The sequence below is a fragment of the Gasterosteus aculeatus genome, chromosome 10, assembly GCF_964276395.1.
Source record: "Gasterosteus aculeatus chromosome 10, fGasAcu3.hap1.1, whole genome shotgun sequence".
NCBI classification, from domain to species: domain Eukaryota; kingdom Metazoa; phylum Chordata; class Actinopteri; order Perciformes; family Gasterosteidae; genus Gasterosteus; species Gasterosteus aculeatus.
Window position 1 is genome coordinate 9,872,021 of NC_135697.1, and position 14,786 is coordinate 9,886,806.

Here is a 14,786-nt window from a genome sequence, read left to right on the forward strand (position 1 = left end):
GAAAAAAACAACCTGCGTTGCTTTTTGGAGACAGAGTTTAGCGCACAGTGACTGGAGAATAGTGCTAATGACTACAAAAAACAAATGCTGTTCATAAAAGTGTGTTTGAAGCACTGAGTGTAAGCAATGATGGGATCTAATCAGATTTATTATTATGGTTTTTATTGCAGACCAACGGTCTGGTCAAAGTTTGAAGATTTATAAAGAAAAAAAAAAAACTTTATCTATTCAATATGAAGAAAGAGGCGTGGAGTGAAGTTATGACCTATAATCACCAAACACAGGGAGCGTACAGTAAGAAATGGTCAGATTTATTTTAGTATTTGGTCATTACATACCAGAACTGTAAAATGCTTGCGTTTAAATGTTTAGTTCACGGCAAAAAAAACATACAATTTACATCCTTAGAATTTGTTAATTAATTTATTCATGAACCACCATTGTGCCATCTGATAAATTGTTACACTGCCCCGACAATATCGTCACAAGGTTACTGAATTGTTATGGAGGGGCAGCCGTGTGGTTAATCAATCTGTTTCGTATTGTGTCCGACTCGTCTGGAGCTTTTTACCACTTTCAGGAAGATCTCTGATAACAGGAAGCAGTGCTGGACGAGTAGCCTGATACGACAAGAAAAATCATTATGAAGTGCAAGAAGGAAATCATGTTAAAAAAATAGAAACCAAAATGTTTGGATATTCTTTTTTTTTTCTTTTGAGAAAAAGATACAAGACAGATGACTAAATAAATGCAATTTCATTTTTTGTTAATAACAATACAAACATCTAAAAGAACACCACTGATTCTAATTTAACCGCTTGTGTGAAAAAACATTTTTTCCCCTGCTAACTGTACAGTTTTTTTAACGAGTAGACAACCGCCTATAGAGAGCATTAGTCCTGTCACTGGTAAATTGAAAAAAGGTAGACTAAACTGCAACAACATATTTACAGTATATTATTTATATATATATTTATATATATCACACTGGCTGTAATTATGACAAGATATATTCATGAGCATCATTAGTACAAGGCATGAGAAAGACCTGCAAAAACAGTGATCACATGTATGCACATCTATGTGTGTGTGTGTGTGTGTTGGAGGTGTAACATTAAAGTGAGGTGAGTGGGAAAGGGAAATAAAGTGTACTCTCAACCTTAAGAGTTGTAACAGACTGTGTGTGTTTATATACAATTAGAAGAAGTCAATGTAATGTGTCTGTTCGGGTGCAAATGTGTGATCAAACACACACACTTAAATGGACATGTGTAAGTGAGTCTATGAATGAAATCTGTCATCAGCCAGCCAGCGCCGGCTGTACAGACTGACACACGACTGTGTCGAAAGCACTTCCTAAACAAGAGAAGATGGCAAATCATTTTGATTCAGAGGTGATTATGAAGCAGCCTTACATATTGCAACTCCCAACTCACTACCCTCGTCTTCGCTTCTTTTACCAGGTGCAAACCCAGCAATATTAAACACAATGGAAAAGGTCATATTCACACAGAAAATCCTCCGAAGACAGAAACCAAGGTTTAAACGCATGGACGGCCTGCACAAGACGAGTGAAGGGATGCAGCATCAGGAGGTGGGAGGGTGGTGACACCGACGTGGCCCCCAGAGGCCACACGTGCCTCGTTTTGACGGGAGCCGTTTTTTTTTTTTCTGCGCTGCATTGGTCCTCGCAGACAGTATAGTCACAGATTTAATACTGTGAAACATTGCACAATGCCACTCGGGACAGCTAGAAGCAGGCATGGCTCCAGAATGGACCCTTAATGTTCACTAGTGCTACTTTGGGTTTAGTGGGGGAAAGGGCATGGCCAGGCAGGATGATCTAAAAGGGACTACCCTCCACAAACAGTTTTTAAACTTAAGGTAAAAGGGTCCAAACAACAGAGGGGTTTGGCCCTTAGAGGTTTGTGTCTTTCTATCTCTGCCTTTTTGTTTTTATTAGATTTATAAGAGTTTCCTTATCCTTCGCTAACAGACATTTCGGCGCTACTGCAGACAAAAGGTTTGGAGTTTTTCTATCTTGGGCCGTGTAAGTATATAGGTTTGTGAATCCATAAGATTGAAAAAAATATTGCAACAAATAAGAAAATCCTCAAAAATTGAACAGAAGACAGATAACTGGTATTAGAAATACTGTTGTAAATTCTTAAAAAGAAAATCCTCTAAATTATATCTACAAGCTGAAAAGGAATGAAATGCCAAAAACACTAATGTCGCTATTTGTTGACATTAATCCATCAATAATGATTGATATATGTAATATCAGAAAGGACAGGGCGCGGGGCATCGTTTCGCACATCGGGGAATTGAAGACAGGAGTACAAACACATTGCGTTACTGCGGTGGCATTCGGGGCATTTTCCGCATTAGTTACTGCTCTACAGGCTGGTTGGAAGGACGCCGTTCTCCACGTCAGTTACTGCAGCACGGCGCCTTGGCCGGCTGGGCGGCCTCCGTCAGGTCCACCCCCCGGTTCCGCCCGCTGTTGGGTCCCACGGCCTGCGGCTCGCTCTTCGGCAATCTCTTTGCTGTCAGCGAGAAAAACAAACAAAAAAAAAACACCACAATGAACGACAACAAAAGCAAAAACAACCACAAGAGTTTGGTTGTAAAAGCTTAAATTCAATGTCATCCTTTAATGCCACGATTCCATTGTATCAACGGCTCTTACTTATTTGCATGAGTTTGCCTGCCCGATTATAAACATTAACAGTATCATTGTAAAGGAGAATTAACTATCTCGTGTGTTTTAGACCACACTGTCTGTAAATCGCTATGAATATTGATGTATTTATATTTGAGGGATCAAACTTTTGATTCCTATGTATGCATCAAGAAATGCCACAACGATGATTGACTGTTTTACTAGAAAGGTATTACCGTAGGATGTATAATGAAGGTGAAATGAAGGCATTGCGAAACGCGGGTTGTTCAAATCACTAGATCTATCCATCTGTACCCCTCCAGAAAAACACTGGCAAAATCGATGAAAGAAGTCTTAATATTTACCCACCAATGGCCATAAATATCTCATTCACGTTCATCGATGTCTTTGCCGATGTCTCCATGAAGAGTAAGCTGTTGTCATCTGCGTAGGACTGGGCATCCTTTCAACACAACACGTAAACACCGGTTTATTTTCATTATTAGATGCATTCAGTGGCAACAAACAACACTTTTTGTGTATGTTTGGGATATAATAACATCAAACCAAACCAAAAAAACCTTCAGCTATCCATGAGAAGTAGTAGATCCATATTTACAAGAAATGATAAACTGAGACCGACTGTCTTGACAGGTGTTTGTTGTCTCTGACCTGGAAGTCCACAGCTCTCTTGCTGGCTAGGTCAGCCTTGTTGCCTGACAAAGCGATGACTATAGTAGGGCTAGCTTGTCTCTGCAGCTCCTTCACCCAGGTCTTTGCTCGCGCAAAAGACTCCTACATGCAGAGAAAGGGAAATCTGTCAATACGGTCATGTGATCAGTAACTTTAAAATATACTTCCCTTCGACAGCACACATTTTCATATAGGCTACCAGCTGTATTTTGAACTACAGCTGCAGTAATCTTACTTCACCTTGAGGGGATGATTATCTTAAGTATCATCTGTCCAACTTTAACGGAGCAAGTAAGACGTTGGAAAATTTTATTGTGAACTTGATTGAGGGGTGAATGAACGTGCCTCGTTTGTGATGTCGTAGACCACGATGGCCGCCTGGGCTCCTCGGTAATACATGGGGGCCAAACTGTGGTAACGCTCCTGACCGGCAGTGTCCCAGATTTCAAACTTCACTGTTGTGTCGTCTAAACACACTGTCTGGGTGAGAAAGGCAGCTGAAAGGACAGAACAAGGTGAAGGGTTAGTCAGCATTGGATAATGACTATTTAAACACAATATATTTTATAATGCAATAAAATCATATTACATACACATATGTATGTAATATATATAATAAAATGTCCACTTCAGAGAAAATGAGACCAATGACTTTTGTAACTCATTTCAGGTGCTACTTTACAAAAGTGATCCTGACTTTCTGCAAATTGTGATAATAGCAAAGCAGCCAGTTCTCTTCGGAAGTGCACTGGTCATACATGTCACATAAATCCCTAACAATTGTTATGCAATTAAGCCAGAAGTGCACCCCTAGTCAGGAAATTATAGTACGTGTAATAATGTTTAGTGTTAGAATTATAGTTTGTGTGTTATTAGATATTAGGTATTACATTAACATGTTAGATTAAGTGAATGCAATTTCAATCAAACGCAATTCATAGTCATTTAATCATATAAACACTGTACACATTAACATTCTGTCACAATGTGATGTTAAAACCTGGGGACGGATGCCAATTGCCGTCCTTTATGGATTTCTCCCAATTTTATCCCCAAAGAGCGTTTTTTGGGAGTTTTTTCTCCTGTCAGGTAATGAATGAACAACTTAATGTAAGGCAGCCGACTGAGCCAGATGTCTTGAGAATTGGACCACATGAACTGTCTTAGATCTTATGATGAAGTGTGATGAACGGTGATCATTAATGATGGGTTGTTGTAATTAAAGTGTACTAGTTATAAGATGAAGACTTAAACGATGTATGCTTTGTTAAATTCACTCATTGGGGCATAGTATTTCACTTTGTAATTGCATTCCTTATAACATTGTTTAGTTATTAAATACCTTTTGATTTTTGAATTTAAACGAATTGACTCATTCGTGTCCTCGTTTCCGGCCGGGACGAGAACAAAGGAGTGAGGCCTTCCTCGAGAGCTTTCCGAAACCCTAACACAACCAACTGGCAGGGAACGGGCAATAGCCTGGTTTGTTGATAGGAAACTCACCCCCTATTGTGCTCTCCTGGAATTCATGGAACTGACCCTTGACGAAGCGGAGAACTAAGCTGGACTTTCCAACAGCTGACTCCCCCAAGAGCACCAGCTTAAACTGACAGATCTTGTTCCCTGCGTTGGGTCCATTGGGTCTCGTAGCTCCTCCCCGATTGGCCATGACCTCGTCCGATCCCTGTCGCTGTGTGCCAAACCTCACTATGAGGACTTCTGCTGAGAGAAGCAAGAAAATAGGTTTTATAACTATCTAGAAGTAATCAATGACTCAGCAAGATTGTGCAAGTATAGAAAGATGAATAAAATTTGCATTATACTAATTTGCCAAATACGGAGAGTGACAATTTGTTTGCAAATTTTTAAATACATAGAAACATTGCTACCTAGAGTTGGACCAATCAAGGCAAAAAGAGGGAATGTGTGTGTAGTTGCAGTTTTCAAAATTTGAAAACAATAAATAAGATTACAATAATATATGAATTGATTGAATTCAAATGTTCAAATATGCTCATCATATACGCTATAATGTGTTACTTCACATCGTGCGGATTTGAAAAAATATAAAATAAGTGATATAAATATGGCCAACGTCATCGTGAAAGCGCCTGAAATATGTGAAGCTTACATTTAACTATATCGCTGTTAGTGTCGACACACGGCTACAAACACAAGTGAGCATTCCTCGGCTTTGCGTACAACATTATAAAAAAGAGGAAGAGTCCACCAAAACCTCGTACAATATTGATCCAAGGAGGCCTTATTAAGAAGCAAAGTATTTTCTTGGGTTTTCAGGCGCTTCACCCATCCATACTACGTGAATGAAACCACGTATGGATACATGCCTCACATTCATGGATTGCAGAGTAACTCATTTAAGATTGAACAGCTGACTAATTTGTACAACAGATGGCTGTTGTCAGGAGGAAAAAGAATTCTATGTCCGATTTGCAGAACTGTTTACATGCAATTCCTTATCCAAGAGACACATTATTCGCTTACTAGCAAAAATAGATATATGATATAGAGAATACTCACATATGCTCTATAATGCAATGAATTGCAATGGCTATGGAAAAAAAAGCATCAGAAGGCATGCAAGTTATCTGTTGGATGTTCCTCAGTAGTGAAGACTGAGGCTGCAATTTCAAAATGTAATAAAAAGTTCAGACATTATCTCACTTTGCAATTTGCTAATTTGTTTATAACATATGCAGTAAGTTGCCAGATCTGTGTGTTAAAATACCAAGATACAAAATCAGGCAACGGAGGAATAACACTACAATTGTAAATAAAGCAAAGAAGAGCTACTCGGTCCTAACATTCATCCCTTCACCCAGAATATCAGACAGTCATTCGTCTATATATTTGTAGTAGACTCAGACGAGCAAGCAGAAAACAATAAAAAGGCATCCGGGACGTCAAAACAGCGCCTGCGATGAGTGAGACACGCGAGAGGAACTGTCAACAAACACTGCGCATTACAACGCGGTGCTGCTGGCGTCAGTTGACTGTAAAAACACTCACTGTTGTCGGCTGGAGACCGCTAATGATCGGTTCTGATCTCAGTTGTGTAGCCAGCTGCTCAGCGTTTAGCCAAACGGGTCTTTTTAGTGACTGGACAGTAACGTTGACGTAAGCCCCCACAACCCCTTCCGATGAGCACACAAAACGAATCAGGCTCAGCTAACAAATGTGCACGAAACCAATGATTAACAACATTATTGTTAACCGATGGGTTAACAAGCCAGCCGACGCAGATCCGCCAAAAAAGTTATTAAATTGAACTGTCGGGCTGGTTCGCTGAAGTCCTTTAATGGGAAGTTGACAACCCTCAATTTAATAAACACCAGCGTTAGCTTGCTAGCACTGTTAGCATTCCTCCCACTTAACGTTACCCGATTCCAATTTGGCGTTAGCCGCTAGCTGTCACTAAAAGAACTCTCTAAAACTCCCGGGCGCCTTGCGAATGACACTACGTCGACACAAAAGAGCAACAACTGAACTCTGCGAGACGTGACAAGATGCCTGCATCTCTGCATTCCCGTAGCTAAGCAAACACCCCCCGACGTTAACGTTAGCTCGAGGCAGCTAGCGACGGTGCTAGCTAGCCGCTAGTGCCCGATGAGCGTTAGCTGGTCAGCTGGACACCACAAGTCGTAGATTCGCGTCAAAGCGAAGGCACTAACCTGACGGCCAGACGACGTTCGGAACTTGAAATACCACCTGTAGTATTCACGCGAGGAGCCCCGGACACCGCGGTGGGGAGGTGGTGTGTGTGTGTGTGTGTGTGTGAAAGGGGGGGGGGGGAGAATACAAGAAAATAATTTCAACAATCCCGTCACGTCTCCTCCTTTCTTTCTTCTCGCAACTTCCCCTTAGAACCAAAACACAAACAAGTTCTTCCGGCCGCGCGCCACGTCACGCGGCCCGTCGGGCCTCCGCCGATGATGCCTGATAATGCTTGTTTAGGATATACATTGCACAACTATATTTTGATGATGTTGCATTGTTGGACAGCCACATTAGATATAAATATGCCTTTGTTGTCGTTTATTAAAAGGAACAAAGCTGAGGTAGGACACACATAATGCGGTGTGTTTATCAAGATTAGGTAGGTGTTGATAAAATACACATGCTGCTGATGTTTACATCTGTAGTCCTTTTACATTAACATTTTAAAGGTTTGCATCAGGTCTCATGGTCCGATAAATTTATCTACAGAACATTTTGGGTCCTTGTAGTTCCCAGAAGGTTTTTCTTTTTCAAACACACCGCCGGACAAGTTGGCAAAGGTTTATCTAAAAGGTTCTTATAAAACCTAAGGAGCAAGTCAACACGTTCCGAATGGAAAGTAATATTTTTTAAAGCTTAAATGTGCTGTGCAATTCAGAATAGAATTCATACATTTATAATATATACAGTATATGATCATACACTATGAGTTACAATATGAACATACATTATATCAATATGCATACATATGTGTTTAATTATGTATGGATACATGTATTAACATACACAAAGAAAAGGGGAGAGGAATGTGATGTTTGAGCAGGACACAGAGAAAAGGGGAAGTGAAGAAAGCATTAAGTGACACAATCCCAATAATGTAGACTGCATAAAAAACGATCTAGAATCCGAAAAGACATATGATCAACAGATAAGCTCCTGCTTTGAATCAATCACCTGGGTGGAATTTGAATGCGTTTTGAGTGCATTTGAATGACAGCTGTCTGCGGTGACGGAAGAGAACTGTAGCACCGTGACCGGCCGGCAGGCGGCGGTGCAGCAAATCTCATCTCAGAGTTTAACCAGTCGAAGCTCCGCCCTGGTTCTTCTTCTCTTCCGGTTAAAGCCATATCAGCACGTTTTATTTTGTAATTATTTTGGATTATATATATATATATATATATATATAGTATACATTTATCCCCTTTTAGTGTTATGACGGGGATACAATAACACGTTGTTTGTCTAAAGGCTTTACCGTAAAGTTCTCAGAGGGGCCGCAGACGGAGCAGCGTGGAGTCATGGAGGAGGAGACGGCGGAGACACCCGAGGAGCAGCTGGCGAAGCAGCACCGCAAGGAAAAGAAAGATGCTCAAGGTATCCGCACACGGACTGTTTGCACGTCCTCTTGTCAGCTTCTTTCTTTTGGAATTCCGCACAATCCGGTCATCAACAAGCCAAGCAGTAGTTTGCAAAAACGCATATTCACGGGATGCACTTGACTCCATCGCATAGTTGTCATTGTTAGCTGTTTGCTAGTTCCTTCGTTACATTGCGTTTTACTGCTCACAATGAGTGTGATTTCAGGGGGGAAATTCCCAGTGAATGTCAAGAAAAGAGCGGATGCACACTGATCTATGTGCTCTTATTGTCATTCTATGTTAGATAAATTAGTTTAATTCATCGAGAGAGTTGCAGGATCAGATGATTTCTGTGTCCTACTTCTTCTCACAAACAAGCTAATATGGTACATCAATGAAATCTGTGATTGCATTCTTCCTTTTAATCACACTGGAAATCCATTTTGTTTTACCCTTCTAATCAACAGCCTCAGACAGAGCTGTGTTCTATATTTAGTAGCCAGGTGTTATTTAGGACAATCTGCTCTTGTGCTTAATTTTCAGCTAAAATCCAGAGCATGAAAAATGCAATCCCCAAAACTGACAAGAAAAGGAGGAAACAGTTGACAGAGGAAATTGCAAAAATTGAGACGGACCTGAACCAGAAACATGACGAAGAATTGAGGCAACTCAAATCCACAACCAACACAGAGGTACCTGTCTGCATTCCAACCATCGTCAAATCTCACAGCTACGCAATTACATTTGACATCATGAAACACGGGTGCAATTTTCGATGCGACCCCTGTAATCAACAAGTATTTATATAAACCCATGAATTGTTCTTTAGGAGACGCATGTATTTATTTAAAGTGCACATAGTTGTACTTGGTCACTTAAACATAAACAAATGAACAACGAAATGTGATTTCTTTTTCACGTTTGTATCTGATTATGCCAACATAAGTGTCAATGTGCCACATAACTAAAGCTCTTTTCACTCTAATCTAAAAGGTAGAGGCGTTAAATGGAGTGGAGAGGATGAAGATAGCTGATGGCGATGAACAAGAGGAGGGGAAACAACCACGTGTAACCAAGGCCCAGAAAAGAAGGGTGAGGTAGTTCCCAACTCCAATAGAACTGTTTGAATTGGTCTTTGTTAATGCCCACAGCTTTATAACGGTGATTTAAAGTTCAGTGAAAGAATCACACTTCAACCTAATCATAATCCTTATTTACTAGAATTCACATTAACAAACACCAGTACTTATATAGTATGCCATTTATAAATGTAGTTATATTAACCATGTGTTTTGTTTTCCTTACCAGTTTTTGTTTGTCACGTTTTTTTCAATAGTAATATCATTTGTGTCCTTTGATGGATCTTCTCCAGGACAAGAAGGCTGCCGAGGAGAAGGAGAGAGAGAGCAGGATAGCAGAGGCCGAGGTACAAAACCTGCAGGGTGTGAGGCACCAGGAGGCTTTAAAGCTGGCCCAGAAACTCGCTCAGCGCCGGCTTCAGATCAAAGAGATCTCCTCTGATGGCCACTGCATGTATCGTGCCATTGAGGATCAGCTGGTAAAGCGTGCAGAGGTATCGTCATCTTGTTATAGGACTGTTGTAGCTGTAGTTTGAAAACCTAATCAAAATGTGAAACGCAACGTTGAATCCTCCGCAATGTCTCGGCTCCACACTGTCTGTTGTTCCATTGAGAATGGAGCAATCCTTCTCTGACGGACTTTCAACAAAGTTCCTACATGTGTCAAGTCAAGACAAGTTCGTACACAGAGAACATATATGCTGTTTTATTCCAGCACGGATCAATCACTAGTGTGGAAGAACTGCGGTCCAGCACTGCTGAGCGCATGAGAGGCAATGCGGACGACTTCCTCCCTTTCCTCACCAACCCAAACACCGGTGACATGTACACAACCGGTAAGGCGTTCACACGACAAAGTCTGTTATATGAAGCATTGCACAATGTGCACGCATAGTAATCATGCTGCTGTGTGTGTGTGTGTGTGTGTGTTGGTTTCCAGATGAGTTTGACAAATACTGCAGTGACGTGGAGCACACGGCAGCTTGGGGCGGACAACTTGAAGTGAGTTGTTGAAGTTTGTCACTGATGCACTGTGCTGTCACTCTTTGTGCTTTTCAATCATTTTCTTTTTCCTGGACCCCCCCCCCCCCCGCTCCCCCTCCTCTACCCCGCTCCCTCCTACGACAGTTGCGAGCTTTGACCCAAGTGCTTCAGCTGCCAGTGGAAGTGATCCAGGCTGACTCCGCAACCATAAAAATCGGGGAGGAATTTGATAGAGAACCCATCACCCTTGTGTACGTTGCATTTACATGCATCATGTTTGTCAGGGATACAGGTTGCTTGAGATGAATTGTTAACAATGTATCCAGTCAAATTAGTGGTAGCATTACATGTACTTCACGTAGGAATGTACCCTCATGTAACCACATGAAAGAAATGGATTTATGACCTGACGCCAAAGAAGCAGACGATGGAGACTTGAATAACTAGAATCTAAGCACTGACCGTGTTAAATGCCACTTTTTGATAAACATTTTAGGATTTCTAAAGGTTTATCTCCGACCTCTTGACTGACAGAATCTATATTTCCCCATTGTTTGCAGCTACATGCGTCATGCATACGGACTAGGAGAGCACTACAATTCTGTGGAGGGGCTGAAGGAGCCGCTCAGCGCAGAGGAGAGCTGAGAGGCCGCTCCGTCGTGGTGACACATTAACCAATGTGTGTTCTAAGAGTCCTTCCATACAAACGTACTTGGAGAGGCCCCTCCATTGAATACAAGCTGGATTAATAGAGAATATTGCTGTTTTCTGAGTGGCTACAACACAGAATGGTGTGTGTAGAATTCAAAAGCTGTCAACGAGGAGTGTAATGAAATGCAGTATCAATGTGTCAATGATTTTATTTTATTAAGCCTACCTATGACATCAGGTGTCACTCTTTAATCTCGTTGCTGAACAGATGTTGATCATTTATGTCACCCCAAATGTCAACAGTCACTGAGGGTTTGTTGAATCCTTCAATGTTCTTGGAATAAACGCAATTGTGATGTTACATAAACACATACAATACTAATACGTTATGTCAATGCGGTATTTTTGGGGGTGAAGTATAAAAAGTTGTTGTAATCGGATTTTGTTATCAGACTGTTGAAGCTGCCTATTTGGTTCCTTTAACTTAACATGATCATATGGCATCAATTAATTCTTAGGTGTTTATCAACAATTATCGGTACATATCGGAGTTATTTTATTATAAATGGATATGACATTTTACCACAGATGGTGTCTCTCTCTCTCTCAGGCCAATTCAAGTTGTCAGTTTAATGAAATTAGTTTAAAACAGTCATTTCTACCATGGTAAAAACACACAACACGGCCAACAGAAAATGTCAACAATGACACACTCATGACTTATATCATTGTATACTGTTTCTAATGTATCTATTAAATATATAAAGTATTTATTTATTTGACAAATGTAATTGCCAGTTATTTTTTCAATGCACTATACTGCAGTCATTTAATAAATCTATTGTTTAATTGCATGTCTGAAGTGTTGTCATATTGTTTATGTATCCTTGCTAAATAAAGAAATTATATTATCACGGCTCTTTCTAGAAAGAAACCCTACAGAAACGTAAACCCTCATGCTGGTTGGTGCTGGGCCCGTACTGACCCATTACCGTAAAATGTTGGGCTTCCCTGTTCTCAAAAACACAATGGAAGAAAAAGAAATCAAAGAAATACCAAACACTCAAATAATAATTTAACAGTAAATATATTAGTTTAGCATTCAGTGCTTGTCTTTGTAATCTAGATCTATGTATATATATATACATGTTTCTACTTTTACTTAAGGAGACTGGGAAATGCTGTGTGCTGAGAACTGTACATTACTTTAGTCAGCAAACCAAAGCAGGTTGGAACATCCCGATGTGCTCAATTGTCACCACCAGAGGCCGCTGTTTCAAAAAAGCGTCTTGTTGCCATGGAAACCTGAATGTTACTGCTTCACTTAGACATGACGAAGTCCGTGATGAGAGCTTTATATGGCAAATCAACTTCCTTAAATTTGAGTTCGAGGAAAATAAAGGTCGTCCCTACTTGTATTTCCAGATTAACAAACCTGAAAATCCTCCTGTTGAACAACAACTCCATCAGCAGCCTGCCGGCGGAGCTGCTCGCGCTGCAACACGTGAGTCTTCTTTGTTTGTCTGCTCTCCTCAACATGTTCCTCCACCACTCTCCCAATGTTTTACACACAAAGCAGATTTGTGACTATATATCCTTCTCATTTTGCAATGCCTGCAAGCTTTCTGAGTTGAATTTGGGAAATAACGACTTCAATGACATTCCTGCTCCTCTGGGCCTCCTGAAGTCATTGACCAAGCTCTACCTGTACAGCAACCGGATTACAGCCGTGCCACCGGATGTCATACGTAGGTTCTGTTCTGACTCATTAGCACCTATAAGATTTGTTTAGGCAGAAGAACGCTTATAAGTATTGTGATATTTATATTTACAGGTGGTTTACAAAACCTTGTTGTGCTTAATCTGAACCACAACCAGATTCAAAGACTTCCACCAGAGATTAAAAGGTAGACCCGAGTATACAGTTACCTTTTGATTTGTAAACAAATGCATTCCATTTGTTTTGACTTTATTAACATAACTCCATGACATGTCTTACCAACATGTTACAATTGAATTGATTGTGACCTAAAAACGTTTAATCCCTGGTCTAAGCAATGCCACCAAAGGGTTTAAGTCTAACATGTATTATTGTCTTAAACACAAATGCAAACCTGTCTCCATCATCAGTTTGAGCCGGCTCCGACACCTGAGCGTGCTGGACAATAAGCTGGAGGAGGTCCCCGTTGAGTTGGGTCATCTCACCAGCTTGACCGAGATAAACTTGACTTCCAATAACCTGTCCTGGTTACCTCAGCAGCTGTACCAGTGTAAAGAACTAACCAAGTTACATGTAGCCAGAAACAAGCTTACCTGCCTACCGGAGGTGGGTATTGGCTGGTGTGACGTTCATTTATTTTAAACGTCATCTACATAAGCGAAACACTCACCCTCCACTTCACCCTCCAGGGAATCGGGGCTCTGGCCAAACTTCAAGTCCTGGACGTGGCCGGAAACAAGTTGTCCGTGTTCCCCGTTGAGGTGGGCTGCATTGGCTAAACGAGTGGCCCAATGCTTTAATGCTGAAATCGGAAAACTTTTTTGCAATCACCTCGTCCCCTGAATGACACAAATTCTTTTGTGTAGTTTCACCTGCTGGCCCTCGGGGAGCTTTACTACGAAGGCAACAGGTTTGTGCGCTGTGAGCCGATGGCCTCAGTGCGGGACGCACAGGTGCTCACGTTAAAGGTAAAGTGTCATCGAAGTAGGGAAGGTTAGTGACACTTTGAATGCTCTGCACCTCATCCTTGTAATTGCTTCACCTCTGTTGGCCAGGAACTGGCTGCCAGGTTTGTCTTGCGTGAGGACAGGTATCGGTCCTCCCGGGTGCACATGATGCTCCCCCACTACCCGACCCTGACCGCCCTGTTGGCCGATGGCAACTGTTGTGCGCTCTGCCTGGATCCCTTCCTCGCCACCTGGGTGGAGTGTGTGCGTTTTATCAGCCTAAAGAAGGTTGGTTGCATCACGGGATTGTGTGGAGGGATTTTCATAAAAATAGGATTCTCTGCCATATAGAAAGTTAAATGTGCGTCTTTTTCTTTTTCTTGATGTGTGTTTTGCAGGACATGAAAATGAGGAGTTCAAAGACAATTCCAGTGCGCGCTCTTCTTTGTTCATACAAGTGCCTTAATACGGATGGACACTCCTATTACGCCGTTGCAACAAGATAAATACAACTTAATTCAAATGTACTCTTTATGATCTCAATCACTGTCCCTCTCATTCCTTTACACTAAAACCGTGGACACAGATGTGTTAATGCACATATTTAATAACACACCTGGCAGCAGTGAGATGTGCTCAGGTGTGTTAATACGCTGCTATGATTTCCAGTGAAAGAGGATTTTTGTCCCTCTAACATCTCACAGGTGCCATTTGACTTTGCAGTCACTAGGTGGCATTCAAAGAACATCAAAAACTGTCGTCCATCAGGTCGGATCTTACCTTATTGCTTCACACAGGTTCAATTGGTGGAATATATTGTGGCTTTGTGCCAACTATCACTTTTCTATCCCAAAAATAAAATGATCGCTTCAACGCTTCTGTTTACTACTGCATACTATACTTTGACTAAAACCGTTGTACGTGAATGACAGGACTAATTACAGCTGTGAT

General features: G+C 41.2%; 3 protein-coding genes across 9 annotated transcripts; 2 read left to right on the plus strand and 1 right to left on the minus strand.

Moving 5' to 3' along the window:
- Positions 1 to 290: 290 nt before the first annotated feature.
- rab5aa (RAB5A, member RAS oncogene family, a) lies at positions 291 to 7,293 on the minus strand. Of its 7 annotated transcripts, none has more exons than XM_040187935.2 (7): positions 7,051 to 7,232; positions 5,900 to 5,930; positions 4,862 to 5,080; positions 3,704 to 3,855; positions 3,338 to 3,460; positions 3,035 to 3,128; positions 291 to 2,549 (listed from the first exon to the last, which is right to left on the minus strand). In XM_040187935.2, exons 3-7 carry the CDS (start codon positions 5,025 to 5,027, stop codon positions 2,434 to 2,436), a joined length of 651 nt encoding a protein of 216 aa, XP_040043869.1. In that variant the 5' UTR covers positions 5,028 to 5,080; positions 5,900 to 5,930; positions 7,051 to 7,232; the 3' UTR covers positions 291 to 2,433. The 7 variants fall into 7 exon arrangements, with proteins under 7 accessions (XP_040043869.1, XP_040043871.1, XP_077937746.1 ...); XM_040187937.2 differs by having other exon boundaries at positions 4,862 to 5,077; positions 7,051 to 7,228; XM_078081620.1 differs by lacking the exon at positions 7,051 to 7,232 and adding an exon at positions 6,389 to 6,957 and having other exon boundaries at positions 4,862 to 5,077.
- Positions 7,294 to 8,139: 846 nt separating this feature from the next.
- otud6b (OTU deubiquitinase 6B) lies at positions 8,140 to 11,550 on the plus strand. Its single transcript, XM_040187931.2, has 8 exons — positions 8,140 to 8,470; positions 8,998 to 9,146; positions 9,448 to 9,546; positions 9,827 to 10,027; positions 10,249 to 10,369; positions 10,474 to 10,535; positions 10,662 to 10,768; positions 11,078 to 11,550. The coding sequence occupies exons 1-8, from the start codon at positions 8,395 to 8,397 to the stop codon at positions 11,160 to 11,162; spliced, it is 900 nt and encodes a 299-aa protein (XP_040043865.2). The 5' UTR covers positions 8,140 to 8,394; the 3' UTR covers positions 11,163 to 11,550.
- A 909-nt stretch (positions 11,551 to 12,459) lies between these two features.
- On the plus strand, positions 12,460 to 14,378 carry lrrc69 (leucine rich repeat containing 69). Its single transcript, XM_040188979.2, has 8 exons — positions 12,460 to 12,672; positions 12,790 to 12,916; positions 13,003 to 13,075; positions 13,299 to 13,494; positions 13,578 to 13,649; positions 13,755 to 13,856; positions 13,944 to 14,123; positions 14,234 to 14,378. Exons 1-8 carry the CDS (start codon positions 12,478 to 12,480, stop codon positions 14,339 to 14,341), a joined length of 1,053 nt encoding a protein of 350 aa, XP_040044913.2. The 5' UTR covers positions 12,460 to 12,477; the 3' UTR covers positions 14,342 to 14,378.
- The last annotated feature ends 408 nt before the right edge of the window (positions 14,379 to 14,786 follow it).

Excerpts from the sequence above, each read along its gene's own strand:
- rab5aa (XM_040187932.2), bottom strand. The coding sequence starts at position 5,027 with ATGGCCAATCGGGGAGGAGCTACGAGACCCAATGGACCCAACGCAGGG. Across the intron at positions 3,856-4,861 it reads CCAGGAGAGCACAATAGGGG|CTGCCTTTCTCACCCAGACA; the intron begins GTGAGTTTCCTA and ends CTGTCCTTTCAG. Across the intron at positions 3,129-3,337 it reads AGAGAGCTGTGGACTTCCAG|GATGCCCAGTCCTACGCAGA; the intron begins GTCAGAGACAAC and ends TTGTGTTGAAAG.
- otud6b (XM_040187931.2), top strand. The coding sequence starts at position 8,395 with ATGGAGGAGGAGACGGCGGAGACACCCGAGGAGCAGCTGGCGAAGCAG. Across the intron at positions 10,536-10,661 it reads CTTGGGGCGGACAACTTGAA|TTGCGAGCTTTGACCCAAGT; the intron begins GTGAGTTGTTGA and ends CTCCTACGACAG. Across the intron at positions 10,769-11,077 it reads AGAGAACCCATCACCCTTGT|CTACATGCGTCATGCATACG; the intron begins GTACGTTGCATT and ends CATTGTTTGCAG.
- lrrc69 (XM_040188979.2), top strand. The coding sequence starts at position 12,478 with ATGTTACTGCTTCACTTAGACATGACGAAGTCCGTGATGAGAGCTTTA. Across the intron at positions 12,673-12,789 it reads AGCTGCTCGCGCTGCAACAC|CTTTCTGAGTTGAATTTGGG; the intron begins GTGAGTCTTCTT and ends AATGCCTGCAAG. Across the intron at positions 12,917-13,002 it reads CGTGCCACCGGATGTCATAC|GTGGTTTACAAAACCTTGTT; the intron begins GTAGGTTCTGTT and ends TTATATTTACAG.